At 42.5% G+C, this 26,655-nt stretch overlaps 2 protein-coding genes across 6 annotated transcripts in view; one reads left to right on the top strand and one right to left on the bottom strand.

Moving 5' to 3' along the window:
- The first annotated feature begins 779 nt into the window (after window positions 1-779).
- LOC122769058 (E3 ubiquitin-protein ligase KCMF1-like) lies at window positions 780-10,267 on the top strand. The gene is made up of 7 exons (XM_044025332.1): window positions 780-932; window positions 2,883-3,050; window positions 4,059-4,198; window positions 5,840-5,941; window positions 6,935-7,115; window positions 7,896-8,214; window positions 8,640-10,267. Exons 1-7 carry the CDS (start codon window positions 917-919, stop codon window positions 8,968-8,970), a joined length of 1,257 nt encoding a protein of 418 aa, XP_043881267.1. The 5' UTR covers window positions 780-916; the 3' UTR covers window positions 8,971-10,267.
- An 881-nt stretch (window positions 10,268-11,148) lies between these two features.
- slc20a2 (solute carrier family 20 member 2) overlaps window positions 11,149-26,655 on the bottom strand; it is a 44,828-nt gene continuing 29,321 nt past the window's right edge. For 2 of the 5 annotated variants that reach the window (XM_044025327.1, XM_044025329.1), the window contains exons 6-11: window positions 25,365-25,484; window positions 24,097-24,321; window positions 23,155-23,791; window positions 22,546-22,731; window positions 19,698-19,782; window positions 11,149-15,534 (exon numbers count right to left, since the gene is read on the bottom strand). In XM_044025327.1, coding sequence (XP_043881262.1) covers window positions 15,370-15,534; window positions 19,698-19,782; window positions 22,546-22,731; window positions 23,155-23,791; window positions 24,097-24,321; window positions 25,365-25,484 — 1,418 coding nt within the window. In that variant the 3' untranslated portion in view covers window positions 11,149-15,369. Of the gene's footprint in view, window positions 15,535-17,798; window positions 17,884-19,697; window positions 19,783-22,541; window positions 22,732-23,154; window positions 23,792-24,096; window positions 24,322-25,364; window positions 25,485-26,655 lie in introns of those variants that run through there. The other 3 variants (XM_044025328.1, XM_044025330.1, XM_044025331.1) reach the window with 3 other exon arrangements.

Below are 26,655 nucleotides of genomic sequence, written 5' to 3'. Positions count from 1 at the left end.
AATAAGAGACAATCTGTGACAATAGGATATGGGGATAAGTCCGCATGTAGATACAGTGCTTGACACATTTATTAGACCACCTGTCATAAAAACATGATACCCAAATTACTTCTCAGAGAAGTCAGAAATTAATCAAGCGTAACATTCACTAAACCATTAAAACTAATGTTTAAAGTAAATAACTTTAATTTGACATCTTAATCAAGAAATAATAACGTGCTATACTCTTTTTTTGTACAACAGTACATTAATGTATAACAATAATTATATTTTAGCATTAAAAATAAGATTTTGGTTGAAGAGCTTCTACATATAGATATATTAACTATGACAGATACATATTTCAGATTTAACCTCCCATTGGCATATTTTCACAAATGTAGAACTTAGCATAACAGACTGTGCTGTTATACATTATATGAACAGGAATATGAGTTTAGACACGTGTAATCGTCATAAACAGTTTCTTTTTCAGGATAAGGTCAATGGTCATGTGCCAGATATGTTGTGACGCATAACATAGATGTTGTATTAAACTACACGAGTTCGAGCTGTGTGTATATTTACAGTCATGAAGCCCCCTCAGGTGAAACCACTTCACACAACTCTTGTCCTCACTCTCACAGGAATGGCGGTGATGCACCTTAACGTAAACTCGTACCTGCCGTAAAACAGAAGAGAGGAAGAACATCCAACTCTACCATTACACAGCAGCGCCACCGCGTGGACGAGGTGGGGCATCGCACCGTACAGTGACACAGCAGGAGGCGGAGGGGGGCAGAGAGCCAGACCGGATACTTCATGAGGGAAGAGGCCAGGGACAGACAGCCAGCCCCGGCTTCTCTTCTCTTCACCCAGATTATCCCTTATTCCAAGCCCCGGAGCCCGAGCAGGGTGTTGCGTCAGTGTTCGTAGGATGTCCCGACATGAAGGTAAGAATACAGCGGATGGCAGCAGACGTGAGCAGCTCGAGATTAGGGATGGAAACGTTGGTAGAGCACCGCCGGCTAACATTAAGCTAGCCGAGAATTTCTTGTTTTGCAGCTCCTGGTAGGTAGCGTAAGCACCGAGGCTGTTGTGTACGTTAATGCCGCGTGTGTGTGCGGACTAAGTTATAGCTGTTGCGATATGTGTGGGCGACGCACGCAGTGGACGTGCGTGATCCAGAAAATGACCAGATCTACCTGACGTTGGCTAACTGTGCTAACTAGCCTGTAAGCTAACGTGATAAGATAGGTTTCACAGGTGAACGCGAGCGAGCAAGGTAAGGGGGTGGTGCCGGGGACAGGCGAACACACACGAGAGTGGAGTCCGGATGGAGCTGTCATGTCGTCAATACTAATGTCAGACAGTTTTAGCTTGTTTTCTGATAAAAGTTGGCCCTCGGATCCGAGTTTCTTCAGCTAACAACTGACAAACCCAACATTAACCTCGTCCTTGTGGCCAACCTTGTTGGGCTTGAAGTTCACTGCTCGAGTGGGAGACAGTTAAGGTTCAGCTCGTTGTCCCTTGGACAGTTAGGTGAGTTAGTCCTCAGCTGCTGGCTAATTCGTCAGCCAGTAGTTAATCTCATAGTAGTTGGTTTACTGATTGGTTTGGCTAACAGCGAAGGTTAGTCAGGCCTGGACGGCCTTTATTTCTCATGCTTGTGTTGTTGACAACTTTGCTGCGAGTAGTGATCGAGCTGGTTATTGCTTTGAGGTTGTTCCTGTTGTTGCTGTCATTAACATTACTGCAGCCAGTCTTTACCCGCTGCACAGCAGGGTCTGATTGGCTTTGAGACTTCACTGCCCGTAGCTATGAATGGATATACGGGGAAGTTAAAACAGCCTGGTGTCATACAATACACCGAGGCAGCACGACTGTCCTCGTCAATCAAGAAAAGCATGGACTTGAAAACAGAGGGACAAGTGGACTCTATATGGGACACTTGAGGTGAAACCTGCCATTCATAGCTGTGGGGTGACTTTAGTGAGGAGGATGTCCTCAGGCACGTTTGTGTTTGAATGAAAATGGAAAGTTGGCAGCAACCTGTTCTATATAAGTCTGACAGCCAGTCCTTAGTTGAATTATAGCTACAGGAGATGTATACACTAATATGCATGAACACTGTTGTATACATATTTATCATAAGACTGACATGCCATACCTTTTGAGGAAAACTTTCATCATGTACTCCTAGTAGAATGTTTATTGACATACTTCTAATTTTAAGTATAAATTCATTTGTAAAAAAAGCCGTAATCTTTTAATTGACATGTCACATAATGAATTTCTTGCTTACATTTTTTTTGTAAAATTGATCTGATTTAATTATGTAAACCCTCATTGTTAACTTGTGTTGTAATGTTTACAGAGGACACTGCTGTAAATGATTCGGTCAAGGGATCTGTATGTTTATTCATAAAATATTCTGCAATAGAGGTTGGTCAAAATATTGATTTAGTGATGAATTGTCGTTCCTTGCTCGTGCAATATGACCATCGTAACACCAGGGCAAATATTGACATTTTGATTAACAAATTAAGACGCTCCAAAGTAAACAGTCTCTTCTCACTCGTTCATGTCTCCTCATGGTGGCGCTGCTCAAATGAATGAGGGAAACTTGGGTGTAAATTACATGGCCGAATAAGTGGGAGTTCACATCGGGATAATGGCAGAGAAAGCTGCATTAAGTGATGCCCCAGCCACGTTCATTATTGGTATCATGGACCATTTATCATGTATCGCATTGTATCGCGTTGTCCCCGGTGAGTCCCGCCATGTGAAATTTATGCAACACTGAATTGTGTATAACCTGTCAAACACACTCAGTCAAGCAAACCATAATATGTTCACATGAATATTAAACATCTAACATTTCCTCTTTCTTTTCCCTTAAGGTGTGAGCTGCGATGCATGTTTAAAAGGCAACTTCAGAGGGCGACGATACAAATGTTTAATCTGCTATGACTATGACCTGTGTGCATCCTGTTACGAGAGTGGTGCGACGACGACGAGACACACCACAGAGCATCCCATGCAGTGTATATTAACACGAGTCGACTTTGGTAAGTACAGTGCCTATTCAGGTTGTGAATTGAAAAATAAAAAGGAGGAAAAACATGATCAGATGTTTATCATTCAATGTTTGTTGTCGCTGAGAGACAGATGTTCATATCCAACTGATAACCTGGCAAGAAAATACAGATGTTTTTGAGAACTTTGCATGAAGTCTTGCTGCGTTTCTCAACACAAACCAAACAGACCGTGTTTAAATTCTATTCTCGAAGTGGTGTGGCACCTCAGGTGTAATAAGCATTGAACACTGAGTTTACACATTACACATAAAATGAAAACACATGCAAATCACTGTAAATCCTGTCATTTCATAATTAAGCTGCAAACACTTGTGGTCTTCGGAAACCCTTCCCTCAGTGTCTTAATAAGTGTGAACAAGAAACAGTTGCAGTCAATCCTCTGCTCTCTGACAGAAGGGCTGCTCCCAACTGTCTGAGCAGTGATTCAACTTTAATCTGAGGAGATTTTGCAAGTGTGTTATTGTCTTTGCAGTTTTGGTTTATGAATACAGTGGCAGTGACAATGATTAAAATATACCAGTCCCTGTTGGACCACAGTCACCGTAAATTTGGTTCTATTAACCTTCGATCTGCTTGACAGAATGGTTTATTATGCCAGATAATATTTATGGATTGCTACTGTGAAATACGTCACTCTCCGAGCTTTCACACAGTGGACATACTGTTCTACAGTTTGTTGGGAAAACTGTTGTTGACGAAATCGCAACAGAAGGTGCAAGAAATTGTTAAATTTGGTGTGGGCTTTTTCCCAAGTTTGCTTGTTCCACTCACTGCAGTGTCTGCCTACCACATTTGTTTACATAAATGTCAACTTTTCTACATTGGTTACATAATAGATCACAGGTATGGTTCTGCGGTAGTTTGATAAGCATCCTAGGTATGACGTCCTGTGTGCTGCAATCCCAGCATCTGAAATGAATTTGCTGGTAAAAAGAACTCTATTGTATGGCGACTGAATGTCCATCTGTTCTCCTCCAGACCTGTACTACGGCGGTGAAGCGTTCTCAGTGGAGCAGCCCCAGGCCTTTACATGTCCCTACTGTGGCAGGATGGGCTACACAGAGATCTCTCTGCAGGAGCATGTGGCTGCAGAGCACACGGAGACCTCTACAGAAGTGGTAGGTGGATGCTGAAGCCTCACACACAGACACTTATGAAGGTTGGAAAATACAGTATGTTTGCGCACTAATTCACACCTGGAAGCATTTATTTTTGCTCTCATTTTGAGTAAATCGTATCCGAAGCGCTAGTATGTCGCAGTCAAAGCTTAGTTCTGACTGACGGAGGATGTTCATGCAGAAATTAATCACCGGAAAACCATTTTTCTCCATGTTATGGAGTGTCTTCCATACAGTCTTTATGTGCCCCCCTGCTCGGAGCCGCAGTGATCATCACACTTACAGGCTGCCAATCAAATCATGCAAGAAGCAAAATTGCCAACCCAGACTTTGATTTTTATGCCCCCCTACCCCCCTCATCAAAAAATGAAGCAAAGGCAAGAGCTCATCAACTTGAATCGTGTTTTTTTTCCCTATTGTTTTGATTTGATTGCTCTTTTATGCAGCCCAGCACCGCCGGCAGACAATGCGTTGTTTTCTACTTGGCATTTCCAAGTCATTTTTGAAACAATTGAGACACATTTCTGTGTGATTGGTTTCTATGTTGGGTAGCTCTACAGACGGAGAGTGAGAGAAACACTGTATGTCCCATTCCAATCAATGAAAAAGAATTTAATCTAGATTTAAATGTGCATCCAAAGTAAAAGATACAACATTGCACTGACTGTGACATTGTTACTGAGCTCCACTGTTTGTTGTTGTTGTTTTTCTCTCTCTGTTTATTACTGGTGCATGTGTGACGTCACAATTCACGCAGGGGTGAAAAAGACACCACAGGGCAGACCAACCACTGGCAATAGGAATGATGTTAATCACCTTGTTAATGGCTTTACTTCTGGGTATTCCCACTCATTTGATTTAGTGTGAAAGACACTTTAGGGAAGACACACTACCACACTTGTGTCACATCCACTTCACAGCTTTTTCCAATACATAACGATTTGTATAACTTGTTTTCAAAATTACTTGAGCAAGGCACAAAATCAGACACATGAAGTTTGATAGAGATTCACATTTAAATGGTGTTAAATAGATAGCTCTGTGGCTCGTTGTCAGACTGAAAACACATTTCCTGCATCACTTCAGGTGCATCATTAACGTGAGTTACGTCTGACATTTCTACAAACATTTATCATTTACATAATAACAACTTGTCTTCTGCAGCAGACAGGCAGCAAGTGCCCTGTGGGAATCCTAAAACAGACCATTTCAGATATCGTATGGGTTTGACACGTTAATAGTAGTTAATCACTGTCCTTTGAATAATAAAAAAAAGGACATTATTATTTTGTTATTTTGATTGTAGCAGTGGTTGTTTTTCACTGTGTCTGGGCTACAACGGTACATCTCATGGCATTCTGCGTGGCAGCTCACAGCCGACTTTTTTAACATGTAAAAATCAATCTATGCCTTTAGCATTTCCTCACATCTGCTGGAGCTCAGACAGACACTGTCCTACGAGCTGCAGAGCTGGAATGTTTCTGAAATCGCAGTGCTCCGTGTGCAAACACAGCATTTGTAGACTGGATATTTACCAGTGTGGGTGTTTGCCAGTTGGAGCCGAGTCCTCTTGAACAAATGTTCAGTGTGCAGTGAAGTGTGTTGTAAATGACCTGTCCGCTGTCTCTTCCCGCTCTCCAGATCTGCCCCATATGTGCAGCGCTGCCAGGTGGTGACCCAAATCATGTGACGGATGACTTTGCTGCTCATCTCACACTTGAACACAGAGCACCCAGAGACTTGATATCCTTTTCAAGACTATAACCTGACTGAATATAAAGACACAACCTAAAAACAAAATGAAGCTGTCTTAAAACATCAGTATTGACAGGTTAGGTAATTCTATATTTTATAATAGAGTAGGCTTCACTCTGACTGTTCAGCTGCGTACACACTATTTGCTTGCAGTTGTTTTGTTTTCTTTAAACACCAACAACTAAGAAATCCCAGGCCTTAGGGCGGTGTTGGCTCGATACATAGCGCTGACAGATACCACTAGTAAATTGAATTGGTGCGTGTGTGTGTGGTTTTTTTTTATCTCTTGCCAACTGAAAGTGCAGTGACGTGACGCATATTTCTTCCAAATACAGAAGGCGGGAACAGTCGGGGTCACATTATGTAGTAATGTGCCAATGCAATGAGCGTGAAGGCTGCAAACGGTGTGAACCGCTCTGGTTAAAACAAAAACTGAATGTTATTCATCAGTTGTATGGATTTCTCAGCACTCCTTGTCTTCACTCCGCCTGAAATTGATGTCACTGAGTGATCGTCTGTCGACATAAATGAGAATTTCAAGTTAGAAGTCAGCTCGAGGTTTGAAATGGCATGATAATAATGCAAATGGACTCGGACAACTGATGGCTTATTAAATGTTGTCTATTTGAATACAGGCGGTGGAGAAAAAAACAAATATGCTAAATTGTAGTAAAATGACTTACACTCCATAAAACGGTAACGCAGTTCCTTAGTAACCAGTGCCCTAAAAGTAAGACCTGAAAAAAATGTAATAAATTAGGTGATCGGCAAAAATAGATTTACAACCGATACAAGCAAAAATCCAGAATACTTAGTTGTTTTCTGCTTCTAAATGAGAGCTTACACATTTACTGCATATTTTTGGTCGATTAACACTTTGACATTGTATTGATTTAAAGTGTAATCAAAGAAGATCAATTGTCAATCAAAGTGAAGTTATAGTGTTGTGCTTCTGATATGTTCCTTAATGAGAAGCTTCACGACGAGTCCAGTGGGGTACGGCATGTGAGGAGGATGTTTCACCCAGGGCGCGGGCTGGGCGGGCCGCGAGCACGCAGGTCTAACATGCACTTCACCAGTAGCACCACAGGGGGGCTCTCCACCAGTCAGAGCTCCTCACAGAGCTCCAACTTCAGCAGAGAGGCCATGGATCCTATAGCAGGTCAGTCGCACCACACACACACACACACACACACACGCACACACACACACACACACAGAGGCAGACGAACGTGGATAATACAGGACTCAGTGTGGTGACTGAGTGTGTCTCCATGATAACATCATCATTACAATGGTGCAAGATGTAATCTTAAATTGTGTAGTTAAGATGAAAGTGAAGGCCAAATGTCCCATTTTTCAGTGTGCACTTTAATCCCCCTCTGAATGAAGCAGCGGCGTGTGGGCAGAGTTGTTACCGAGGTATTCTTTCTGTTCATACTGTTCCCAGTTTTTAATCTGATGCAGTGCTTGGCATTGGCCACGTCCGCTCCAGCTGCGCTTTAATGAGGGTTTGTGTTCAGTGTTCCTCACAAACAGGCCACAAGCCTCCTCTTGAATGACCTGAATGATTCTAGCCGAGGCTGCCAACAATTCTGCTGGTTGAGATTTAGCCTAAAAAAACCTCAGGGTCTGGTAACATTATGCACACGCGCGTCTTCCCGTGCAACAGTTGTAGATCACAAGCGGTATAGCTGTCTTTCTAGAAAAGAGTAGAATACATGAAGTCTTTTTTTTCTTTTTTTTTTACTAAATTAATTGAACTATTTTGATCATCGATTAATCGGTTTGAAGCATTTTCTGATTGTTTCAGCTTCTTCAATGTGAATATTTTCTTGTTTCTTTGCCCAATAAACCAAAGAAATCATTAAAAAGTGAATCATTTTGTCAATATAGCATTAGCTTTTTGATCTGAAGCTCTTCTCCATGTCCTTTGTTGCAGAGCTTCTTTCCCAGTTGTCGGGGGTGCGGCGTTCAGCGGGCGGCCAGCTCAGCTCGGGCCCCTCGGCCTCTCAGCTCCAACAGCTTCAGATGCAACTCCAGCTGGAGCGCCAGCAGGCCCAGGCTGCGCGTCAGCAGCTGGAGACGGCCCGGAACGCCAGCCGAGGCGGAGGCCGCGCCAACGCCATCCTGAACACGAATTCAGCCGCCGCCAACCCAAACCCGAGCAGCAACCACAATAGCAACGCTACTCCCAACCCGGGCCCACCTGAGTCTAACACACAGCACACTGCACATAGTTCTCAGTTTCTACTCAGCAGGTGGGACACTCACTTCTTCCTTTTTTTCTTTTTTTTTTTTGCACGTACTTTAAATGAGACTGTGTCAATAAACTCTTTCAGATTTGAGCAGCCCTAGCTTTAAATGTCTATATATCATATATCCAACAATTGTTTCTTGCTTTTCTTAAATTTTGCATTCTTTTGACAGGGTTAGGTTTCTCAGTACTTCACTCACACAAAAGGTTTTTAAAACTGTCATCAATTAGTTTTGTTTGGAGTATTTGAAATCTGGCGTCTCACTTCAGCCACACTTTAAAAACTAGTGGATTTAAGGTATATTAAGGTGAAGTTAATTTATATTGAAGAATCTAAGTAAAGTGTGAGACAATTTTGTATGATAATGTATGTTGTGAATGGTCGGCGTGTTATTTGAACTCTTCGCCCTCTCAATCTCTCTCCCGCAGGCTGAGCGAACCGCGGCTGTCCGAGGCCGAGCGGCAGCTGTGCGAGGCGCAGTGGGCCGACAGGAGCTTGTTTGTGACGGAGCTGCTGCTGTCCACGCTGCTGCCCAACCAGGACGCCGCCGCCGCCTCCTCCTCCGAGGACGAGGACGACTGTCACAGCTCGTTGCGGAATTTCGCTGACTTCGAGGCCATGGGCTGTGTTGAGGTCATGACCTTGGACGTGGCACTGGAGAACCTAAACCTCAAGGAGACAACCCCAGCGACCAAGACGACAAAAACGACGGCGAAAACGGCACCGGCGAAGAAAGAGCCTCCGGCGCCGCCTCTTTGATGACATGGCCACCTCCTCTCCTTAAAGCACCATTGTTACTGGCTGACTGCTGAGTCAGTCCAACTGCCAATGGATGACAAAAAAGACTGCAGTTTTTTTTTCGTTTTTTTTTTCTTTGGGCTTTGTTTTATTTTTATTTTTTCTCAGTGATTGTCATTTCAGCTCTGTCGCGCCCCCACGCAATCCCCCCCCCCCACGCCATGTCTGTTAAGTTGTGTACATTGAATAAAATGAGTGAGACGAGAGAATGTGAACGCAAGCGAAAGAGTGGTAGGTGTGTGCGCGCTCGTGAGAGAGAAAGAAACAAACAAAAAAAAAAACTATATAAATATATTATAGAAAAATCTATATGAACGTTGATAATCAAGTCCATATAACCCGTGTTTCCTCTAGCAGATGAGCAAAAGCGTAGTTAGCTGTCGTAGGAGACAAACACGTCACAACACTCACCCGGGGAGAGGAGGAGGACGAAAACCTCTCCAGTAAAAAAGAAAGAAACAAACGCTGCTGTGTATTTATAGTTATTAATTAAAGAAGTGCTTGGATGGTCTACCACAACTTAAGCATGAGCTTAAATCACCATGTGCCCATTTTTAACTGCACAGTCACCAGAAGGGGAGGCCTCGCTTTTCTTCAGACGCCCGAGAAACTGTAAATTATCGGTGCCGAGTGCCACTTCATTGGTATTTGTGTACCACACACACACAGACTGTGGACTGCAGTTTGGTTACATTTATGTCAAGTCTCACCCGCCCGCCCCCCCTTATGTGACATCACATGTTTTGGGTCATGTGACCTTGCTTTATATCGACTGTGGACACTTTGAATTGCATATCCAGTGTCCCCTTGTGTACACTACAGTTGCTCTACATTAAGGCGAAACACAACTCGGAGACGAAAAAAAAAACGTGACCACGTTCAGGTTCTTTCTAACGAAGAAACACAAACCCTGGTCTTCAGTCCTGACACGATTGTCTCTTGTTTTTTTTTTTGTTGTTGTTTTTTTTCCCTTCTCTTTCTGTCTTTTAAGGATGACCAGACGCTACTTTCTCAAGCTTCCCGTGTTCTGAAATTAATCTTCTCTCCATTACTCTTGAATGCAAAGAAAACTCATGTGACTTGAAGGAGAGAAACCTGTATTTCTCTTTTCATTGATTTCTCAGTCGAAAAAGATCTTTGTATGCCTCCACTGCTACCTGAAGAAATGCTATGTATGTTTTTGGCGCCAAATGACAGGGTAAACCTTTCAGTTTGGAGGACAATAAAAAATGTTTTGGATGGAAATCAACTAACCCAACCCTGCCCTCAGGTTTGTGTTTGTCCTGAATGCATGGTCACATGGTCACATGGTCACAACCCACAGGCAGCAGTGGGTTTGACGCACACAAGGGATGACAGAAGAATTTAAAACACGGTCGCTTGAGCTGTGGCATCGCTCTTCTACAGAACGATTGTTTTTAAAAATCGACGGGTAAAAAGCTGGTCAAACTGAGCCTAAGCATCATTTTTAAGTTCACAACTGCTTTAACACGGAGCTCATTCTGTTTCTCTCAAAGGAAACAGAGCCTCTGATGTGCAGAAGCAGGTATGAAGAAAATCAATTTAAAAAATGCACTTTTAATTTTAGCTGGACTTCAAAATCATCAGTCAAAACACGCTCTGAAGATGAATGCGAAAAGCAGAAATATAAACAAGCGTGAGAGATTTATCCCACGAGCTCGGTCGACCACATAAAAACCTAAATAGCAGCAGCCTGAAAGGATCTGACAGATAATTGAAGGCTTAAAAGCTTTAAATATTATATTATAGTATAATTTAATATAATATATACTACCCCAACAATGTCCAGACTTTGACGACGGTCACTGCTGCAGATTTAGCTGAAAGAGATCTGCTCTCATTTTGAGACTTTTTTAACCAAACAGATCACGGAGAGGGTAAAGGTCACGGTAACCCTTCAAAACAAACAAATATCTATATTGCAACATGTGATATCATTACATTTTAAGCTGAACAATTATTTTTGACCCTTTTCTCTACTTCAGTGGCCCCTCCTGACCAGAACAGACCCCCAGGTCATTGGAGTATGTGGTAGAGCTGTTCTATCACATAAAAAAAAAAACCTAAACTGTATAGAAAGAGCCACAACAAACACAAGACACATCACAGGTGAACATATGGAGTCTTTGTAATTTTAATTCCCATAATTTAGTTTAAATGCAGACATTTGTTTCACTAAAATCTTAAATAAAACATTACAGTACGATATATGCAAATCAGAAGAGCGTTAAAGATTTTTTTTTTGTAGAAGCAGGCTACAGTTCCTAATGATTTTTTTATTCATTCATTTATTTAGTATTATTACTCTTTAATTCATCTATCATGGTTTTTTCTTTTTTTTTTCTTTTTGAAGGACTGGACAGCTGAACAGCAGTAAACAGTAAAAAGACAACACAGAGCTGTAAAACCTGCAGGGCCAGCCAAGGAGCACAGTCTATTAGAAAACAGACCAGAAAACAGCACGCCACACATCCAGATGAAGGTGTGAACTGATGTGAACTGATGCCACCCCCACCACCCCCCACCACCCTCCCGCACCTCTGCCAGGAGAGGGCGCTATTACACGGGGGGCAGGTGGAGCTACATGACCACAGACTAAAGAGCAATGTAGTTGCACCTTCAGGTAAAACCCAGCTTGTGTTGCTCATTCAGGGAGAAAACAAATGGCTTTGTCTGGATTTTCTTGACATAATGGTTACGCAGTAGTTTTGATGATGATGTGGAAGAAGGAGGAAGAGAAGAAGAAGAAGTGTAGAAACTCCCTCACACCGCCCATTGATTTAAACACATTAGTTGAAGCTGACTGGTCTAAAAATGCTGTCCTCGCTCTACAGGGAGGGAAAGTGGCAGACTGCGCCATCTAGTGGCTGCGTTCATACGTACATTTCATATAAGTCGTTGCAATTTCAGGCTGCCTTTCTTCTCGATACATGAATTAAAAATGCATAGAGGAATTTTACTTTAGTTGCGTTATCTATTATAGATAATAAGAGTCGACTCCTAAAACACCGTCTCTGAAAATGCACTCTTTTTCTTTTTGTTTTTAAGATAAAGCTTAACATATTGTAATTCAATTTCATATAATTGCACATTTTTCATATTTGGGTTTTTTGACACTGCTCTTCACACTCTTCTTCCGTCCATATGGAGAAAAGAGATGTGACCCCTAAATGTATTTAAATGACAATATTAAAGAACTGCCGCTGCCGCTAGAGGGCGATGTTCACTTTCCCTTCCCCATCTTGAGCAGTGCGTCCCCCTTTGGCCTCTCAGGACTTAGAAAACATGGCAGAACAAAAAAACAAATAAAAAAAAAAATGACAGAGTTACAAAAAGGGCTCACAGAACAAGGCGATGATGCACAAACTTTATACTCACTGAAGACACAAACTGCACCGAGCCTCGACTGAAAGATGCGTCTGTCGGGGTTAAAATTGACTTTGATTTAACCCCGAACACGGGGTTTCTACTCGTGCTGAAGAGGAATTGATACCCAGCCCTCGTTGCTACAGTGGCTCCTGAGGGTCAATTAGATATTAGCAGTTATATTAAGTGTCATAATGACATCTGGGGGGAATTATGAGCCGTTAAGTTTAGCCATTTCTCAATCATCGACGTATAAAGCGTCTTCCTGTAAGAATTTGAGCGCGCCTGCTCTGTGTCGCCCCTCGTGTAACACACAGCCAACAGAGTCAAAGGATATGAGCATCAAGAGTCATCAAAATCTGCCAAAACAAGGACACAAATGTCCACACAGTCCACACAGTTTTAATATCGACTTTGTCCACTACAAAGATTTCGCTTCCAGCGGTCCTGGTTTTAGCGAGACGCGAGTCCTGCTCTCACGGCCCATGATCAAAGCAGTGTAGGGAAACAAAATTACAAAGTGTTTTTCATCGAAAATTTGAAAAATAAAAATGGTAAAATTTTCAAAATCTGATCTACTCGCCACCCGACACTTCAATCTACATGTTACTGAGGACACACCGGGCACCGGCGAGGTTCACCATTCACCGGCTCACCATCAAACCTCAGCATGTCCTCCAAAGTGTCTGGAAGCTCATCCAGGTTAAAACTCAGATATGGTAGAAAAATATATATAGTCTTGATGAAATTTCTCTAGTTATTCTCTTCATTACTGAATTGCACCCATACATGTACGTAGTAGCAGTGTAAAGTGACGGGGATCATGATTCGTACTACTACAAAAAAACAATAACAGGTCACTGTGTGCACACTTGCTCTTTCTGTTTGTTGTTTTTTTTTGCACTTGAAAATTCATGGTTAATAGTTTTATCTTTCATTGGCATCATTAGGCAACAGTTGTTTTTTTTTTTTTTCAGACACTACAATATGGTTACGATGTAAACACCACAGTATTCAATTATTATTCACCGTAACTGCACAAAAATAGAACACAATGTTACAAGGCAAGTGGTTACTTAAGCATAGATTCGTTCATGAGACGAAAAAAAAAACAAGAAAAAGTGAAATTAGGAAACGCACCACAAGAACAAAAAAAGAGAACATTTGTGTTTGTTCAAATAATAACAACAACAATAAAAAAAAAAGCTTCATTTTGTTCATTTACAGGTCAGGTGACCCTGTTAAAAAGCTGGTGATGATCAGTACAATCCCGCCCCCACCGAAATACCAACTTATTCAAACATAATGATCCTAACTCAGAAGTTGTGTGATATTCTTGTGACGTGAGCAGCCTGAACAAAAACGACGAGTTCACTTGAACCTAAGACGTCACGACTAACCGTTGCTTCCAGCCCGTTGTTTGAGGAGCTACAAGTGTGGCTGGGGTCGAATCCCCTGGTTCATCCATCACTTCTGCATAACTGGCTGAGTTTATAATACAAACGTATTGTGTAGTGTTTTTGATACGACACTTTTGGAGGTCCATCAGTGACGGGGAGCCCTCAGTATGAGGAAATTACTCTTATACAGACGCAGATATGTGAACATTCTGGCATTTAATGGTTTTTTTTGTATTATTATTTTGGCTTCTGCTGCACCTTGATATCGTTACTTGAAATTGGCAGGTTGGCATGGCAACGTCACGGCTTACTTTGGCATGGCGCGGCTCTCAAAAGAGCGACTCCGTGGCGCGGGAAACTTCCCGTCAACACTGTTCAATTTACTTGAATTGGGGAGGAAAAAAAAATGAAAAAGAAAAAGTTATCTCCAGTTATTGTTTTAAATACTTTTTCCATTCACTATACATCTGCCAACTGCTGATATAACAGCCCGTCAAGTGTGTGTTAGTGTGTGCGGGATAGACCATATTAATATGACATCATGACAAGTTAACGCACCCCCCCAAACACAACATTAAATACAATCCATGATCCCCTATTCCACCCCCAAACTCTTCAGGACAGTATTTACAGTACAAATTACAGTATAATACATCATTAAAAATATGAGATCCATCTCTAAAAACAGGGGAGCTTCTGACAAGGAAAAAAAAAAGAAAAAAAAAAGAATCTCGAGCAAATCAGGTTGCTACGGTAACGTGGAAAATAACTAAGTGGACCGACAGTGCCACCACCCCTTCTGAGGCATTGTTTCTTGTTATTTGGCCCCAGTTGTACCTAGTGAGCATTTGAAAAGTGAGATGTTGGATGGGTTGGTTGACCACACTTTTTTTTCCTTTTTCTTTTTGTTGTTTTTTTTTTTAAAGCAAGCTGCAATACAACAAATCACACGCAGTCAAATACGACGATATGTACAGTTGTTTTGTTTTGGAATAATTATAAGCACTGGACCGACTATGCTAATGTTTGTCACTTGGTTTTGATCGTTTGTCGTCGCGTGCAATCTGGATTTCTCATGATTGATCTATTATAAGAAGAAGAAATGGGGGGGGGGAATGGCTGCCACTGTTCCTCCAACAACTCTTTGTTAAACCGTTGCTGGAAATCTAGGTATATTTGCCTTATGTACAGCAGGTTGAATGGTCCAGTGAACAGGATGGTTGCACATCCAAGAAGGAGAATGAATAGAATTGGATAAGTGAAACTCAAACGAGTGAGGGAAAAAAAAGATCTCTGGACTATATAGAGCCAGGAAGCGTGTTAACCAACCCTCCTCACACCCACAGTACAACCAAGTCCACCTCAAACCTCTGCAGCTCCCTGCCTCTCTTCACCATCACTCTCACTTATTTTAGTTTCCTCATTTCCTTCTCATCTGCACCAGCTACGATTTTTACTCAAGCCTCCCTCTCTCCCTCTCTCTCTCTCTCTCTCTCTTTCTCTCTCTCTCTGACTGACTGACTGACTGACTTCCTTCCTTTCCTCCCGTGTTCTGCCTCCCAGCCACACGTCCTCAGACGTAGGGCAGGATTCCATATACAAACAGGGCCATGACGGCAGCGCTGAACAGGCCGGCCACAGGCACCGTGACGAACCACGCCAGGAAGATGTTCCGGAAGAGGCGCCAGTCCACCGCTTTCTTGGAGCGGATCCAGCCCACGGCCACGACCGAGCCCACCTGGACGCCACGGCCGGAGGAAAAGAAAGGAGAAACAATCAGCAGTGGAAATGTTTGAAGTGGTTAACTGACAGTGAAGAGCTGCAGACGTGTCCAGGCTTTCCTAATGACGGTGGGCAACTCACTGTTTTCCTGCTCGTGTTCTGTTTACACATCAAATCCCAGTTTAAAAGGATCTTTTTTTTATTCATTTTAAATTAAAAACATGGTCATTTGACCCCATAATTGTCCCCCTTTATCGACTGTGTGCTTCCCACAGGAGAGAGCCGCGCTCCACTTTGAGAAGCGCCGTGTTACCGGATGGTATTACCCGTGTGTTTGGTCGGTAAACAGCGCATTGGACAGAGGAGCTTTGTTGAAACGTTTACACAATCTCATCTCACGCGTTCTTTTTCCTGCAAATCAGCCAGCGCGTGTTGCTGTCAAACGAGGACAGAGGCGCAGCAGTAATGAAATGTTTCAGGTACTTTGAGGGCAATCGTTATGTTTTCATCTGAACAGAAAAGCCTGTGCACAGCCTTCAGCTCAGTCCAAAGTGACTGTTAGTTGGAGCAAGCAGGTTAGAGTAGTTCAATCTGAGAGTGTGGAAGTCTGACACTGGCAGCTCAGCTGGACTAAAAGTTCAAATACTTTGTGGAACAAATTCAATCGTTTTTTTGTTTTTTTCTAATCTGCAAATGTCAGACTTCCACAAATGCATTCTTCACTCACCTTTATAAAAAAAGGAAAAAAAATAAATCACAGTACAACCGAGTGACAATTACTCACATTTTACATTCATACATTTCAGACACGTCAAACACGTTGGAGTGGAATGTGCAGGGACTCGTTTCTGCTCTGACGACACCGCAGGTGGGTGGGAATTTAACTGGGTTCAATTTTGCTGTTACAACAGCCGGCAGAAAAACGCAAACACCTTCTCTCTCTCACTCTCACACGTACGTGTGACAGGTCAGGGGTGATGCGGTCATGTTTGTAGTTTGTCAAAAATGACCGTGCTGTTGAAGGCGATCGCTGTTATTCAAAGGCAAGTCTTCGTTAAGAAATATCCAACAAACAAAGCTGAAGCTGCAGCGTGACCTCAGTGTTTATGCTGCTCGCCGCCTGCAGAGCTTTTTGAAACAATGAGTCACTGTACACAATCAGACCATCAGACCGCTCCACATGGCGAGGCTGGGCATCATTTTTGGTTTAACCTCCAAACAAGTTACAGGGGAAAAAAAGAGAAAATGTTTAAATGGTCACAGAGGCTAAACCAAAATGGATGCCCATTACTTCTCACTCTTCACACACACACACATACACTCAGCCATAAACGGATTTGACAGATGTTGTTGCACACGTTTAAAAACTTCAGTGCCACTTTTAGAAATTCCTTTCACTGAAAATCTCCTCTGCAAGTAGGAATGGGAAAACACTTGAAGTCCATGTTACTAAACAAATCTTAAAAAAGGTAAATTTCACTGTGTTATAGACACATTTTATGTGAACTTTTCATATTGTCCCATGTCCCCGATTGCAGATTATCTTTTTGGTCGAACAACATCTGCCGCTTCCTCAGAAACACTAAATCAATCAAATTACCACGACATTAGATCTTTGATATCAGTACATTTAGCATTTGGGCAGAGCGGGTGATTATCCAAGGTTTTAGGGGGAAAAAGAGAAAAGATTTTTGGAGGTGAGAAAGAAAATAATGTATGGATGGCAATGTTGATGTTTAGATAATTGATCATCAGCAATTAAAACACCAGTTTTGTGTCTTGTGCAGCCTCTCTTTGGACATGGTTCAGCTACAAAGTTAAACAAACTTAACGTTTAAAAGGTATGTCACTTTTATTTGGAGCTATTATTCACTTACATCTGACCTTCTCCTACCATTCCCTGGTATAAGCTGCCTGTTTGGTAAAATTAGCGGCTGCTTGATTAAAGATAAATATCTTCAAAGAGTTCAATATTTTTGCTGTTTTTACAGGTACACAAATTCACATATGATATATTCATATAGATATATAAACGTACAGCACATTTACATATTTGATGTATCTCTAAACAGCCTGCAAAGTGTTTCTTTTTCTTATTTTTTTTTAAATGAATAAGCTTTTTGGTAGATTTTTCCGCCACAGAAAAAACTGCACAAGAGGCAAAAACTTCGGGAGTTGGGATTGGCGATTGTCAGCGATTGTCAGCTACAGGTGAAGCGATGGAGTGGAGCTCATGGTGTGCTCCCTCTAGAACAGCTTCACTACCAAAGACTCCAATACCTTGCAGTGGGTGGAGCTTACTGGGATGCCCACATTTGATGCAACAAGCACCGTTAGCGCACTCATTACTTCAATGCAAAATCCGCTGTGAAGATAGATGAGTGGAGAGACACAGAGAAAGATGGAGGGGGGAGGGAGGGGAGGGTGAAAAAAAAACAGTAGAAAACAGGTGAGAAGGTTGGGTCAGGGGAAAAGGCTGTGTTTTCTGGTGGGGGGTGGGGGGGTGGGAGGGGGGTGGAGTCTGCTTACAGCCAAGCACAGGAGGGTGGAGGACCCACATACCAAACCATGCCAGTAGTGACAGGGCAACAAAAAATGGAAAAGAGTTGGTGAAATGAGGGAACAGAGGATGAGACATCATGTCGATGATGACGCTGCTGCTGCTGCTACATCTTCCCGCCTGGATTCCGATGTTCCTGTAACGAGCAGGGGAGAGGGGCTGCACGCTGCTGCTGCTGAGGGTGTCAGTTCTAGCGATTTTCAGATGTTCAGATTATTCTGGGTTGGGTTTTTTTCCCCCCTCACACTTTTGACGTTTCATATACTTTAATAAGTCATTTCTAGGATCTGGGAAAAACAAAACAACTGTGGCATTGCTCACTGAAATGCTTCTCTGCATTACTGACGCAATAACACACTCAAGGCCGCGCAGTTGCACTGAAAGGCAGCGCGGCCGTGATGTGGGCAGAGAAGATATCACAACCATGCGGATGTTCAGTACAACAGCACGACCCTGAGTGTGATTTTGATTTTTATACATCCACTATGCCGTTTCATCCACAGACGCTTAGGGCAGCAGACTTCACCAGGAGCTCCGTCAGTAACAACTGTAAAATATTCCACCGCAGAACCACATTCAGTCGGCTTTAAAACTGATTTCACTTCAAAAAAGGTCAAGAACTGGCTGAAAACAATTGCAGCAACTTTTCATATACGCAGTCTCATTAAGGCCGGACTGTTTTAGAGTGTATGAGTTATTATTTTTACTGTACATGTGTTATTCTTTATATCAGGAGATGTCCACTATGTCTCACTGCACTGTCCTCGATAAATATTGATTGATCAGTTTAATTTACTTTTTTTTTTCTCTAAAGCTGACAATAAGAAGCTACAACAGATAATTATAATATTTTGGTTTTATTGAATCAAATATTTGGCTCTGCCAACAAAAATAGTTAAGCAACTGCACCGACTCCACCAGCATGTTGCCTAGCAACACAATAAGCATATAATCCCGCACACACACAGCAGGTCATAGCTTGCTACTTTGATTCATGCATTTATTTGTCTGTTTTCATTTATTGAGCAACCCGGAAGAAAAAGTGTCTGTTAAGAGTTGCTTTGGTAGTTTGTACGAATCCGTCTAATTTACAGCTGCTCTATCGTTTCTATCACATCTCTCAGTCAGTGGGCTCAGGTAACATTTTAGATGTGCAAGACGTGTGTTCAAGGCACATCATAAACCAGCACAATCTCTGCATGTTTATATCTAATGTCCTGCTCTCCTGAAGACCGTTTATAATTATTATTATTATTATTATTATTATTCAACTCCACTTCCAAGAAACAGGCCAATTATTTCATGTTCTTTTTCCTTTTTTAAGAGTAATGCCACTATGTTGCCAGATCCCAACAATGACATGATCATAAGTGAGGGGAATGCAAAGAGAGACAGAATTATTAAAAATGGTGTAAAAGAGCCAGATTCAGAGTTGATTATAAACATGTGGATTAACGGACAAATCCACTGACATAATCTGAATGGGGAAACACAAAGATTTGTACTGAAGTATGTGTGAATGCGGCCCAGCACCCTCAGAGGCAGTGTGAGCTCCCTGTCCCCTGGAGACGCCTGTGGGAAAGAAGTGAGAAACCAGCTGGAGGTCCACTCAGCCATACCTTGCAGTGTGTGGTACTGACAGGGATTCCGATATTGGAAGCCAACACGACTGTGAGTGCAGAAGCCAGTTCAATAGTGAATCCACTGTGGAGGAGGAAAGGGGAGTAGGGGAGGGGAGTGGGGCAAAGAAACACCCTTCATTGTTATGTCTAGGAACTTGCAGCTGATGGCACGGTCTTCACCATATTCCATCCACATTAACCACAGTAAACAGGGTTAAATATGCTAAACACACACACACACACACACACACACACACACACACACACAGTTTAAAGAGCATAGCTGTGTTACGTAAGCGAGTGTCTGCACTGCTTTGAGCTGACTCGGAGACACTTTGTCTAAGGCCGTGTCCCAATTCTAGAACATTATTCACACTTTGACACGGACCAGTGGGAACAGATCATTCCCACAGGGGAAAGAGTCACCGGTAGAAAGATAAATGGAGAGAAACTGGATGAATGAGAAACAAGCGTGAGACTAAATCATTAGCTTCCACTGACATTACATACAAAATTATTAAAAAAATAAATAAAAAAATCAAATGTGTGCTAGGTTGGATGTTGGGAACAGACACGGCTCTGTGCAAGGCAAAGGCCAAAAGGTAGGTTGAGTAGGTAAAAGGCAAATGGCAATGTGCTTTGGAGTAAAAAAATAAATAAACTAAAAAAATATATATTACACACAACACAATAATATAAGTAGGTTTCTCTACTTAATTCATGTCAGCTCTCAAATATCAGAAGCAAATACTGGAAAAAAAAAACCCTCATTGATACGAAACCAGTCAGTCAAGTCTGGGATCTGTTTAATATTATGTATAATCTGAAATTGGGAGTGGATTAAAATAGCCAAGCTGGTATTTCAATCAGCCAGTTAGGAACAACAAAAATCCTGTGTGTATTTTATGAACTTTCTGTGTGAATGGATTACATACATCACTGCCAGGAACTGAGAGAGGGCTGCTAATGTTACATTAGTTAAGACAAACAGTTTGGTTGTGACACCTTGTGAATGTTTAACTGGCGCCAACTGGGTCTGGATCTGCCCATAGGGTTTGAGTCCAGCATTTCTAGACTCTTCTTGGATGCAAATTCTTTCAAATGTTAAATGGTCTTTGGTTGAGTCTGGGTGGGTTTGGGCACAGATATATGGACATGTGTTAAGCTGTCATCTTATTCTTCTGTGCACCAGTTTCTGTGCCAAGATCAGCTCAAGTCTGGTCCGACTGACGATCCCATCAGCAGATCCCAGACAGTAAGATTCACATCATCAATCCCTAATGTAGCTGAACATGAGAACTGCTCTAAATGATGAAGCTCTACATTTCAATTTAATGTTTTTACTGCTTTGATACACTGCGAGGAAACACAAGCGTTCCTATTCTTCCTGTACTTTGATTTATGGAAACAGAAGCTGGAGAAAAGCAAAGCCTTTATAAAAAGTGAAGCAGAGCTAATTTGTCTTGAAGTCCTGGCAGAAAAAAAAATCCAAAAACTAAGCAGGTGTCAGAAGAAGAGAAACTAAGAAAAGAAATAAGGTGCATAAAGAGTAAAAGGGCACAAAAAGAGGAGAAATTAACAAAAAAAGGGGGGGAAGTAATTAGGGGTGAGTCTGACAACCACTGTGGGGTAAAGATTTAGAGGTGAGACACCTACAAACAAAAAAAAGACACAGTGAGGAGAGAAAAACAGGAAAGACTGAAGAAAAGAAGAGGTGAGGAATGAAGAGGGTTAACCACAAAAAAGGGAGATTTACAGAAGAGAGCAGGAAGGAATATAAAAAAGGAGGAGAAAGATGGATGGGAAAAAAAAGTGCAGACTGGTGTTGCTCTTTGTGGTTGGAGAGGAGAGGCCAGGATTCCCACTGTGGCTTTGTCCCTCCCTCCCTCTTCCCCTCTCTCACCCCTCCTGCTCTTTACCTCCCCAACCAGAACCCCAAACTACTTTGTGTAACCCTGTGTGATGTTCCTGCCAGGCAACACCACACACACACACACACACATAAGAAATAGCTGGAACAATTAAGACTTTCTCATGCGTGCCAACTCCTTAACTGTACATTCACCACACAGAGAGCCTGATACGACACAAACATCCCAGAGACACACACACACACACACACACACACACACACACACACACACACACACACACACACACACACAAACACACAAACACAAACACACAAGAGAGACAGGCAGAGAAATATATCGATTTTGAGGACAAGGGAACAGCAGTAAGTGGTTAACCATGTGTGTGATGTTCATTGCTTAGGTTGTGGGATAAAAAGAAGTTAAAATGACTTGGTAACGTGATGGGAATGTATTAAAATAACATGTTATGCAAGCATGTAAAATGTGTTCACCTACAGATACAATAGTGTACATTGGGGATATTCGTGTTGCAGCTCAGGGAGCAGTTTGCCAGAGAGAGGTCCAGATCAATGCTGCGACTGGTCAGACAGCATTAATGTACCTGTGACAAAGCACTCGAGGCAACACGACTGACACAGTAAAACCGCTCTGTGTTGCCACAGATAGACGCCCTTCAATGTCGGCGCGGTGGGAAATGTCTGAGTGCAAATTGAATGGCAATTACTTGTTCAATAATGTTTAACGGCAATATTAAATGAGCAGCTGGGTGTGCGCGAGCACTTACCGAGGAAGCTGAAGCAGCGGACGGACTTGCGTGTGTGTGTGTCAGCAAGTTGTGGCTCTTTGGAACAAGTGAAACTCTACATCTTGGAAGAGTTCACCTCTGACGCAGTACAGTAGCCCCACTGTTCCAAACACTTACAACCACACCCCCCCGGCCCCCGCCCTCTCCCCCTTGGAGACTCTCTCACCTTGAAGGAGTGATGGGAGTCAGGTCCTTCCCCATGGTCTGAATGACACGGCGACCCCACACCCACAGGCCAATGCAGATGCCCACGCCGCCGTAAAACAGCAGCCAGATGGGAGTGGTCGCATCCTGCATCACGCCGCCCTGTTCGTAGATCATCCACAGCGCCACCAGAGGCCCGATAGCGTTACTGCAAAGGTGAGAAAACAGATCTCAGCTCTACTTGAGTAGCTATACGATAGGAAATTAGATTAAAGAACGTGTTCAAGTCGTATGTTGCTACAGACTACAGATTAAATACAAAAATGGACAAAGTCTTCTGGTTGTGAAGTAAAGCCTATGTAGCAGTTAGCTTTAACTTAACTGTTAGTGGTCTAAATCACTAGTTTCAGTTAGTTCAGTTAGGTACCATTCAAATCTTGACGCTTCTAAGCGGGAGTTTGTTTTGAAACCAGGATAACAATGTCCATTTTTATATGCATTCTGTGCTACTGACAAAATAATTGCATATGTATTTTAAGTGGGACAGGGAAGGGAAACAAGCAATGATTATTGAAATACACAGCATTTTAATAATGGTGTTATCTGTGTTGCAAGCAGCAGGAGGCAGCACCTGACATCGTTGCCTCCATGAGCAAAGGACCCAAAGCAGGCAGTGAGGATCTGCAGGAAGTGGAATAGCTGGAACACCTCCGGCTTGTCTTTCTCCTCCTGCTCCTCCTCTCCCAGGTCATCCATGGGCTCTGGAGCCGGAGCCCCTTCTTCCTCCACCCCCTCCAGCTCTGTGGCCAGCTTCATCTCCACCCCTCCCTCCTCTGCCTCAATTTCCGCCTCGGCGACAGCATTACAGTATGATGAGTAGCTATCATAGCGTATTCTCTTCTTGGAGTAGGACACGCTGTTGCTCCTGCCACCTCCCTCGCCCACCAGCTTCTCACTGTCGTCGCGTGACTCCGTGCGCAGGAGCGGCTGCACCGGCATACCGCATATCGCTGCCGTGTAGCAGGTGTAGCTGTTGTTGCGGCGCAGCAGGCGGTAGTTGTTGTCGCCGGGGCCGGAGCTGGAACCCGTGCGGTCGCTCTCATCCATGCGGCCCAGGTGTATTTTGTGAAGCAGGTCTTTATAGAGACCCGAGTCCTTATGTACTGTGTGGTAGACCTGGCCATCACTGCGCATGGGGCCGTCGAAGCTGAAACTGCCATTTGAGACGGGTGACTTGAGGCAACCGTTGGTCATTGAGTGAGTCCGACCTGGGGGACGGAAAAGCAGACGTGAATTCAATTTCTGATGATAATCAAAGCAAAGGCACATTGATGGTCTCTTCTAATCAAGAGACATAAACGAGAGAAAACACAGAAGCTGCGTCCTAAAAAGAAAGATTTCTGGAGCTACATGAGATTTTCAGTTACATTTCTTGTTATAAAAGGAGGAAAACTTTATTTTAAAACAACAAATGGAGAGATTAACTTATCTAGCTGTAGTAAATGTGGTCAAAGCTATGGGAAAGAAAAGGTTTTGACAATAAGTCCTGAATCAATGGTGATTTCAATTTTACCGTAAACCCGGCCGTTTGGCAGGATGGAGCTTCCATTAGCCAGGTTGTTGAGCTCTCCACTGGACTGACGGGTTCCGCCGCCCCCGGTGAGCGGCAACACGGCCTCATCTGTTCCCTTGGCTCCTGGAAGCTCCTTAAAGACGGGACTTTCCTCCTCCTCTTCAGGTATCTTGTCCAGGCTCTCGTCAGAGATCCGAGACAAAGCCTGCTCCTTCTTTAGACGACCTGAAGGAAAGCAAGGGATTTAATCTGTGTTTACCCAGTCCAATTATAGGCTGTAATTAAAAAAATGGAAGGAGTCTTATGGTTTTATCGGTACGGTCAACCAGGGGGCAACTTGCAAAAAGAATTGTGCAAAGGAAGCCTATAGCAACGCAAGCCTTCTCTTCACTCAATTTATATTTGTCAGTAAACATTTTCCAGGGGAGTTAATGGTCTAAATCTCTAGTTTTAGCTCTTCAGTGAAATTTAAATTTGATATATTATGTTCCCATTTATATTGCACATATACAGTACTATTATGTACATTCTAATTTATTGTATGATAAACTAGCATAAGTGGTGTGTGGAACAATACTAAAATATTGATACTTTTGATCCCATGACATTCATGTTGTAGGATAGATTCTCATCTATTATAGATCAATATTTCAGTCATTTGGGGCAAATGTTCTGACTTTGTGTTTGGGTTGTCGCAGTAATGACAGGTTCTTGTTTATCCTGCTTTGCTCATGTCCATTGTTTGATCCACAGTGTATTTAATGTGTCAAGTGCTTTATAGTGTTGTCTGCGTTGCTGCTGGTTAATTTTTCCATTACAGAAACGATTCTTAACCTTGATCTGAGAGCTTTCCGCACTGCAGGCGATCTCCCTAACCCCTTACATCTGGTCAAGCAGCTATATGACCAAAATTCCAAGTGTCGCTGTGAACTCTGTATTGTGTTCCAGTTACTTTGCAGTTTTTTTTGTCTTTGTTTTTTTTTTGGTTTTAGTGGCTCTGGCAGAGGCCAGTACGAAAACACATCCGTTGGCATCCAATGTTTGGTGTCAGAGCACAGAGTGTGCAAGCAGAGGCTGAAGCTCTGTTGTTGTGGGCCAGAAAGCTGGGCTTTGAAACGGCGTGAGAAAGACTTAACACACACACATACACACTCACTCAGAGACAAAGACACAGAGACACACACACAGAGACACACACACACACACACACACACACACACACACACACACACACACACACACACACACGGAGAGGGAGAGATACGTACTTGCTATTTTCCTCCTCATCCAAGGACACACGACTAACCAGACCAGAGCTGCACAGACCAGTGACCCGGCTAAAGTTATGAGAAAGATGGCCCACACTGGTAGCATCTCTATCCCGAGCACTGCAATTAATTAAAATTACACAGGGGTTTAAGACATTGATATATTTTAAAAGAAACACTACAAAACATTTTATATCTTAAAATCCTTTCGATCCTATTTTAACTGACTTAAAATACAGGAGAAGAGTGATTCTAACGTTCTCACTCTGCAATGGGAACCCTTTGGTAACTTTGGTGAGCAGGTATGAACACAGTGACAAGTGCAAGTCAGAGTCAAACAGCATGACTGTTGAACAGTGTGTTCCCAGGGCAAGCCAAATGAAGCTCGAGCATTAGGTTCTACTCTGTTGTATGCTTCAATCAGCGTTCCATTCTCATACTCTCCATTTTTATCTCCCTTTCAAGCATGCAAACCCCCAATAACTGTGTCAACAGCTGTTCTTATCTGTCCCCAAAGTGCTACAACACGTCTGCCTCATTCAGCAGGGCCAAACAATTCATTGCTTTAAAATTAAAAGTGCAATTTGTTTGCATGTAACTTTCCTGTGTGGATTACATCATGTAAAAAGTCATGTCTGATGTAAAGTCATGACCATGCTTTTCTCAATAAAAATGATCAACAATGCAATTAGCAAATTGCAGAGGCTGCAGTTTATGATATACATTATGCAACATGGTTATAATGTGGACATTTTGACAGCTTCATGTGGTCACGCTCCATTATGTTTTTATTAGGCAGTACACAGCGGTGATTAAGCTGAAGTAGGGCTTCAGCAATGAATCAACTGATTATTTATCAGTTACTAAATCAATCGGCAGCAATTTTGCTATAGATGAAACAATTTGAGAGTCTCTGTAATTTCAGCTCCTTAAATACGACTGGTTATATTCTGGTTTCTAGTTTGGGCGTGTGGTCATTTTAAGGTTTGAAAAACAATGACCACCAAGGTTCTTCCACTAAGCAACTAACTAAGCAACCAACTTATTGATTAGTCAAAACAAGTAATGAGAGAGGAACTCATAATGAGAAACAATCTTTAGCTGTAGTCCTAAACAAACAAAAATGTGTATCACAAATCAAATCATCACAACACAATATGTTTTATCCAAATCGTTCAGCCCATTAGATCATCTTGTTGCCATATTTTTAAATATGCCGCCTCCTTCAGCCTTAGTCCTTCCGCACCGCTGTCACCCTTCACCTCGCTAACACTCTCTCTCTCTTCCAAGT

Source organism: Solea senegalensis, linkage group LG5 (genome assembly GCF_019176455.1).
Source record: "Solea senegalensis isolate Sse05_10M linkage group LG5, IFAPA_SoseM_1, whole genome shotgun sequence".
Lineage (NCBI taxonomy): Eukaryota > Metazoa > Chordata > Actinopteri > Pleuronectiformes > Soleidae > Solea > Solea senegalensis.
Note: the sequence above shows the minus strand (reverse complement) of the source record. Positions and strands in the feature narration are given on the sequence as shown.

Bases quoted from the DNA above. Each gene is read 5' to 3' on its own strand.
- LOC122769058 (XM_044025332.1), top strand. The intron at 5,942-6,934 runs ATATCCTTTTCA...GAGAAGCTTCAC, and splicing joins ACAGAGCACCCAGAGACTTG to GACGAGTCCAGTGGGGTACG. The intron at 8,215-8,639 runs GTGGGACACTCA...TCTCTCCCGCAG, and splicing joins TCTCAGTTTCTACTCAGCAG to GCTGAGCGAACCGCGGCTGT.